This window comes from Tupaia chinensis, unplaced genomic scaffold, assembly GCF_000334495.1.
Source record: "Tupaia chinensis unplaced genomic scaffold, TupChi_1.0 Scaffold000235_1, whole genome shotgun sequence".
Taxonomy (NCBI): Eukaryota; Metazoa; Chordata; class Mammalia; order Scandentia; family Tupaiidae; genus Tupaia; species Tupaia belangeri.
The window spans coordinates 3,892,497-3,900,529 of NW_006159713.1; the positions used below are offsets into that span (position 1 = coordinate 3,892,497).

The window sequence follows — 8,033 nt, forward strand, 5'->3', positions numbered from 1 at the left end:
GTCATGACTTTTCCAATGACCCAATAATATAATCTATAAGTAGGAAAATCATAAAGAAAAGATTGGCAAAACCAGCAGATGGTGTAATGGTTACATCACTGGATTCCCATGTGGTTGACCACAGTTTGAGTCCTGGACCCAGTTAAAACTCACACCAGATGCATGTGTGTGGGTGCCCAAAATCCTAGGAGGAGAAGGGATTGCAGCATGGCCTTGCCCATGAGGGGGTGACTTCTCACTGTCTATCTCTACAGACAGCACACACACCCTATAGCAAAAAATACTTCTAACAAAAAGAAAAAATTGGCTAAAAAGGAAAGATAACACTTCATAAGAAATTAAAACTACAGGGGCCAGCAGGTAGTGTGTTGGTTAAGGCACTACTCCTCTACGGCTGACTGTGGTTCAAGTCCCGGACCTGGCAGCTTGAAAATCATGTTGGGCACATGTGTGTGTGCACCAAAAATCCCAGGAGGAAGGAAAGGGGATTGAGGTGTGCCATCGCCACCCACCCCCCGCCCCCGGGGAGGATGATTTCTCACTTTCCCTCTCTCTGGTGAATACATGTCACTATGAAAAAAATAAGAATAAAGAAAATAAATTAAAAACCATAAGTGACCAATCTGGTGAAGTGACAGGCACCTGTAATCTCAGAGACTCCAAAAGATGAGGCAGGGGAATCATGAGCTTGAGGTTATCTAGGCAACGCGGGAAGATCCTGTCTCAGAGCGCCAGGTATGGTGGCACATGCCTGCGACCCTGGCTCCTTAAGAGGCTAAGGCGGGAGAATTGTGATATAAGCAAGGACCTGTCTTAAAAAAAAAAAAAAAAGAAAGAAAAGCAATGAAGTACTGATACACGCTGTAGCACAGATCAGCCGTGAAAATATTCATGCTAAGAAACAGAGGACAGCCACATGACTACATATGATTCCATATTTATGAAATGTCTAGAATATGCAATTGTATAGAAACGGCAAGTAGCATACTGGCTGCCTAAGGTTTAGAAGGTTAAGGGAAAATGGGGAGTGATTACTAACGGGTACTGGGTTTCTTTTCTGGGGCAAGGAAAATGTTTAAAATTGACTGCAGTGATTACACAACTCTGAATAAACTAAAAACCACTGAACTCTATCCTTTAAATAGGTGAATTGTATGATACGTGGATTGTATGTTTTTAAAGAATTATTTGATCTATTTATCTTTGTTAATGAATTATTTATTTAATTTTATTGTTATTTGTTTTTTAATTTGACCAGAGAGAGAAAGAGGGAAAGTGAGAAAGTAAGTCACCAGGTCCAGACTCAAATCACAGTTGGCTAGGTGAGAGTCCAGTGCCTTAACCACCACACCACCTGCTCGCCCCAATTTTATTATTATTTTTATTTTTATTTTGCTATAGGGCATGTGTGTTCACCAAAGAGAGAAATAAGAAAGCGAACCATCAGGTCCAAGACTCGAACCACGGCCAGCCATGTGGGAAACCAGCACCTTAACCACCATGCAACCTGCTGGCCCCTGTGAATTATATCTTAACAAAGCTGTTATAGGAAAAAAAAATACAAACAGCTACATGCATATAGTATATGCCCATTTCATTAAAAAAAAAAAAAAAAGACTAAACTCACATATACTTACTAAAAAAATCTAGGTAAAGAAAGAGTTAAGTCTTACTTCTAGGTTAATAAATTATAGGTATTTTTTCTTTTTACCTCCCTATCTTTTTTGTAATAAATATGCAATACTTTTATAAAGTTGCAGGTTACAGTAAGGGCTTCTCTTAGAAATTTTGCACTAAACTTTAATGCAAGGCTACTAGGAAACCTGTTTACTGGCTTCTCAGATCTTGGCTGAATTCCCACTAGGAGATCCTGACAGATGGTGGTATTGCAGACAGACCTCATAGAGACGAGATGGAATGTCAGCAGGTGGTTACCAACCATGACCAAATAAGTAAGTTCCAAGTACATAAAGCAGATGCAAATGGCAAAATCTCCGTCATTTAACAATGCTGTAACAATCACATAATAAACAAACCAAAACAAATGCCTAATCTCTTTTAAGCATTGAAAAACCAATGGACATTAAGAGTAACTGGAATTTTATAGTTATAAAGGATTACACTTACCTCTCTGTAGAACAAATCTGAATTATTGTAGACATCGTAAGCCAAAAGATTAGTCTGTGTGCCCACTAACAGAGCATCATAGCCAAGCTCAGGGTTCAGTACTCCTGCAGTCAGGCAGCTGACCGCCTGGTTAATGTTGAGAAGAGAAACGTCAGACTCCAGGGGGCTCTGGGAGACCCTGGATGCACTGAAATGCTGGCTCCGTGTATGAGGATTGTGAATAAACACCTAAAGCAAAAACAGTTAATTACATTCCCTTAAAATATCAAAAATGGGGACCAGACCTTAGCGTAATGGCTATGTCGCTTAACTCCCATGTAGTCTATCACGGTTCAAGTCCTGGACCCGGTTGGCTTAAACTCACACCAGGCGCATGGGCATGTGTGCCCAAGATCCCGAGAGGAGAACTGATGAGAAGAGACTGCAGCGTGGTCATCCCCCCTGGGGGGTGATTTCTCACTTTCTATCTCTCTGTCTCTCTCTCTCTGTCTTTCTGGTGAGCGCACGCGCCCTACAGCAAAAACCTCTCCAAAAAAAAATATCAAAATTGTAAAACTGACTTTTTTTTTTTAAAAAGTACCATGTTAGTAATGGTTATCAATGTTAATAAGTCATTTTAATCTCCCACAAAACACTCATACACAATTCTGTGTATAACCGACTCTCCATTCTTACGAATCTCAGAACACCAGAGGTTCTTAGCCTTCTAAAAAACAAGGGAATGAACAAGACCTAGTAATAGCTGTTGCTTACCAGAGCAGCTTAAATGCTACCCACCAGAAGGATGTCGAAGCAGTCCTAAAAACAAGTCTTTTCCTGATCCACCTATGGAAAGCTTCTACCAGCTTTGATGCGATTGCTCCGTACCCAGAAGATCACAGAAAACTTAATATGCGCTTCCTTTCATATCTTTCATTCATATACCTAATACATTTCACTTCCTAACCCTTGAAACAGTTAGCAAATAAATAATACCCAATTTGTTATACAAACTTTCACAATCATATAAATTAAGTGTCTTGAAGGTTTTCATAGTTTATGCAAGTAAAAGAGAGAAGTAATTAGCTCCAAGATGATAAACTCTGCAGTTTTAACTGCTGGATCTAAATAAATATAAATAAATTATAAAAATATCATGAGACCAGCAGATGGTGTAATGGTTACATCACTGGATTCCCATGTAGTTGACCACGGTTCAAGTCCCTAACTGGGTGGCTTAAAACTCACGTGTGCATGTGTGCCCCAAATCCTGAGAATGAAGGAGAAGTGACTGCAGCATGCATAGCCACCCCCCTGGGGGGTGATTTCTCCCTTTCTGTCTATCTAGAGAGCACTCACACCCTATAGCAAAAATCTCTTTTAAAAATAAAATCATTGTTAAATATAATCATCTGAGTATCTGCAAACATCATTCAATTTCCTTGGGCTTCATCTATAAAAAGGAAGGTTATACTAGAAAACACATTCTCAGGAGTGGGAGTATACTCCTAAGATGGATAACTGGGTTTGGAGTAGGGGAATCTTAAATAGTAAAGTGGTTTGTGGCCCTCCCAGGGCCATACTACAAAAAGAGATAGATAGTATGTCTATGGCATGAAAATTTCACTGGGGAAATCCTCACTGTCTAAAAAACAAAAGCTCCATAGAGGTGCAATATGGAAATTTTAAAAAGATGGTAAATACTGGACTAGAAATCCTTTATACCCCTTCTAGTTCTACAGTTTGCTGATTTGAAATGAGTACTTTGGCCCAGCCTGGTGGTGTAGTCAGTAGCTGACTGAACTGCAGTACACCGCCACTGCATCTCAGGGCTAGCTGGCCCCTGTGATTTTTTTTTTTTCCATCTTTGGAAAAAGCCCCAAAACCAAATGTTTCTGCCTACATTAAGTCACACTGTAATGGAAAGGCTTCCAAAGTCACAGTGTAAAGTAAAGGCTTCCGTTGAAACCTCTGCCTAACCTCCCTGACTCCATTCCTAGCACACCTCCCTGCATCCTTTGGCAGAACGTCCTTTCATAACAGCCAGGGTTACCTTTTATCTAAAACCTAAAGAAGGGCCAGATGGCAGCCCAGGAGTAATGCAACTGGACCACATGGAAAGGTTCTGAGTTCACATCCCGGGACTACCCTTTATATACCTGGTATGTCGTACATGCATGCCCATGATCTGGGCTGTCTGAGGCTGGGAGCGGATAGTGGCGGCAAGAACCTGTTGGGAGTGTTTGTCTCCCTCTGAGAAATAAACAAACTTTAAAAAATAAGTAGAGCAAATCCTATCGCCACTTTATCAAAACCCTCAGTGGCTTCCCAACATGTTCAGTATAAAAACCAAGGTCTTTCCCACAGCCTACAGAGCTCCATATGATTTAGCCCGTGCAACCTCCTGGCCTCCCTGATTCCTTTCCAGCCCCACAGCCTCCTTTTGTTCTTGAAAGACATCAAACACCTCTCCCCTCTGGACCTTTGCACTTGCTGATCCTTCTGCCTGCAAGGCACTTGCTCCACAGGTCTGCAGAGTTTGTTTCCTCGTTTCCTTCAAAGCTCTAATCAAATGTTACCAGGGGCATGCTTGACAACCCTACCTATAAAAGAATAGCAAACTCCCATCATACCCTCTCCTTACTCTTTTTTCTTCTCCCTATGGAAACATTTATACAAATTCTGTTAACTGCCTGGCTCCCCCTCTCCAGTGTCCAAAGGGGCCAAATTTGTCACATTCACCATTGTACCTGCACAGCTAAGAACACTACCCAGCATAGAGTAAACTCTCCAATGGGGGCTGAGTCATTATCAATGGGTTATTTTTCAACCATTTACATAGCTATTGTGTGCTTCCAGCAGAACCAATATGAATTTCTTTTGGGCATTTGTCAGCACCTTAACAATAACAAAAATGAATCATTACTTTATATTTCGGTACTACAAGGCATATCATATAACATGCATTTATAAGGTGGAGGTGTGTTGAAAACTACAAATCATTACAAATCCAAGTTTACTAAATCCACACTGGGTCAGAGAACATGCCCTGGAATTTCATCTCCGCTATTTGCTAGCTGAGTGGCCTCAAGATCTGCTTTGAACCTCTCTGAATAGTTCTTTCTAATCAGTAAAGTGGGTATCAGAAAAACAAAACAAAAACTGCTAATGAATAGTGACCACTTCCATATGCCAAGCACTTCATGTATATTAAGTTACTTAATCCTCAGGGTCATGAGGATTAAATGATTTAATATGCAGAACACTATTAAGTATCTTGCCCAAGGTCATATCATTAACAGGGTGCATCCACCAACCAGAGCTAGACTGCTGTTGGCCTTTGGCCTTGTAGGAAGGATGCAGAAATGCTGAGGGCAGAAGGGCTTTGTACCTGTTAGAAGGTATAACCTTCTAACTTGTGTCGCTGTCTTCCACATATTTGGGACATAACTCCATCAATACACGGAGCCATGATTTGACTTATCCAATGTCCTTCTGGACTATAAGCTTCAGAAAGTTATAAGCTTTCTGAAAATAGGGACTCCACCTGTACCTCAGATCCACCGAGCATAAGGGAGGTGTTCAGTGGCAGTCTGGTGAATGTTGATCGACCCTATCTTTCTCACTGTGATTCTCACACCTTGTACAATACCTGGCACTCTGTAAACACCTAATGAACACTTAGCAGAGACACTTATGGAGGCCTGAAAGCACATGAACAAATACTGAAAGAGCAATCTGAGTCATTTAATCTGAGTCTTTTTCTTTCTTTCCTTTCTTCCCCCGCTGTAAACAGGCATGAGTGGAAAGAGTTCCAAGCGACTGGCAGAAGCCCTGGCCTCGAACCTGGGAGTCTTTATTGCAGCGACCACTAACGAAGCCCCATCCCCTCCTCCCTAAGCTCCCTATCCTTCCAGGGACTTCGCCACTGTCCAGGTCTAAGCGCCTGACAATAAGATGCCATCAACTGTTCAGAAAAGTCACTATGAAAGACCCCATTATTCTTAGCAGGATGGAGAGAGACCCGGGACCGCAAACGGTTGCCGGGCAACGTGGTTAGGGGCGGGGTCGCAGAGCGAGCTGCGCAGGCAGGCACGGACCGCGGAGGGCGCAGGGAACCAGAGGCCGCGCTCCGTGAGAGTAGGAGCGGTTACCTTGCCCGCTTGGGTGGCGGCCGCCAGGCACGGGTGAGTCCCGTCGTAGCGCCCTATAGCCACCATGCGGGGGCTGATTTTGTGGCGCAGTTTCAGGGTGAACACGGGCAGCAGCATGATGGCGGCGCCTCAAGGGTGGAGGGCTACGGCCCGAGACCGACTCAGAGAGGCAGGCCCCACCGACTCCGCTGAGGAGCGCGGGTACCAAATTCGTGTGGCCTTGGCGGCCACAGGCCGGCGCAAAACAGCACCGAACCTAGCTAGCCCCCGGTGGCCGGCTCTTTCTGCGGCTGCGCGGGCCCGCCCTTTTCTTCTGCGGCTGCGCAGACCCGCCCGGCTCCTGCGGCTCCAAGGGTACTCTCTCTTGGTGGTGGAAGCTCGGCCTTTGCAACTGTGACTTAACCCCGCATTTCGTTCAGTTCTGCTAACATGTCCTTAGTGGCTTTGGCTGAGCCAGTGCAACCCTGGAGCTTCTCCTAGCCGTGCAACTCAGCTGCATCACTGCAGACCACACACAGCCACCCGACTCCAAAGTGTCATTAATTCAAGAACTATTTCTTGAGTGCCTGCTCTGTCCTGTAGCTGTCATGTTGAGACAAGCTACAACAGTTACCTGCATTTAGTTTACCAAACAAAAGACATGGTTTAAACTATCATGTTTAATCTGTGGCGCCTGGTAAGACTCTCTGTGCTGGGGACCAGCAGTTGACGTAATGGCTATGTCGCTGGACTCCCATGTAGTCGACCGCAGTTTGAGTCTTGGACCCGGTGGCTTAAACTCACGCGTGTGCATGCGTGCCCAAGAGAATGGAGGAGAAGGGATTGCGGCGTGGCCATCTTCGCTCGGGGGTGATTTCTCACTTTCTGTCTCTCTTGTTTCTCCCTTTCTGGTGAGCGCATGGCCTATTGCAGAAAAAAAGCAAAACTTATCCAAAAAAAAAAAAGACTCCCTGTGCATGTTTAAACACAACATGCAAAATTGAATTTATTCAGTAAATCTTTCATGAGGCCTACAGCGTCTCAGGCCCTGTTGTAACAATAGAGATAAATCGTAAACAGAAGACAAACCTCTTCTGCATGTGACATGCTAGTCAGGGGACACAAGCACTAAACAAGGTATCCATCCATGTGATAGATGGTCATAGGGAAAATTATGGAAAGGAAGAAAGGATAGAGGGTTGAAGGGAATGCAATTTTAACTAGGATGGTAGGGAAGAGACTTCACTGAGAAAGTAACATTCAGGCAAAGACTTGAAGAAAGGGAGGGAGACAGCCTGATGAAGATTGTTCCAGCAAAGGAAATGGGTGCAAAGGCCCTGAGGGCTCACTCTGGCCACCTCCTGGAAACAGACATTTAGGGCTAGGTGATGAGATGACCAGGAGCCACTAGAGCAGCCTGAGAAGGAGCAGCCAGTGAGGAAGTAGGTCAGTATAGTGTCCTGGAAGCCACATGATTAGAGGATGGCCAAGAGGGGGAAGATAGCAACTGTCAGGTACTGCAGGTGGGCCTTGAACAAATATTCTTGATAATGCGTTTTTTAAGAAATTGTTAAAATTTTGTTTATTATTATTATTATTATTAAATTTGCTGTTGGGCATGTGTGCTCACCAGACAGGAGGAAAGTAAGAAAACCAGCCACCAGATGTGGGACTCAAACCATGGTCAGCCAGGTGGGAGTCCAGCGCCCCAACCACCATACCACCTGCTAGCCCTTGATAGTGCATTTTATGATTATAGTTGTAAAAATGAGCAACATTTTTCAAGCCCATTGG

General features: G+C 43.9%; 1 protein-coding gene across 2 annotated transcripts in view; it reads right to left on the reverse strand.

The window, feature by feature from the left end:
- BBS2 (Bardet-Biedl syndrome 2) overlaps window positions 1-6,555 on the reverse strand; it is a 33,872-nt gene extending 27,317 nt beyond the window's left edge. For both annotated transcript variants that reach the window (XM_014587781.2, XM_006148393.3), the window contains exons 1-2: window positions 6,261-6,555; window positions 2,128-2,355 (exon numbers count right to left, since the gene is read on the reverse strand). In XM_014587781.2, the coding sequence (XP_014443267.1) occupies window positions 2,128-2,355; window positions 6,261-6,377 (345 nt within the window). In that variant the 5' untranslated portion in view covers window positions 6,378-6,555. The remainder of the gene's footprint in view (window positions 1-2,127; window positions 2,356-6,260) is intronic.
- Between the last annotated feature and the right edge of the window lie 1,478 nt (window positions 6,556-8,033).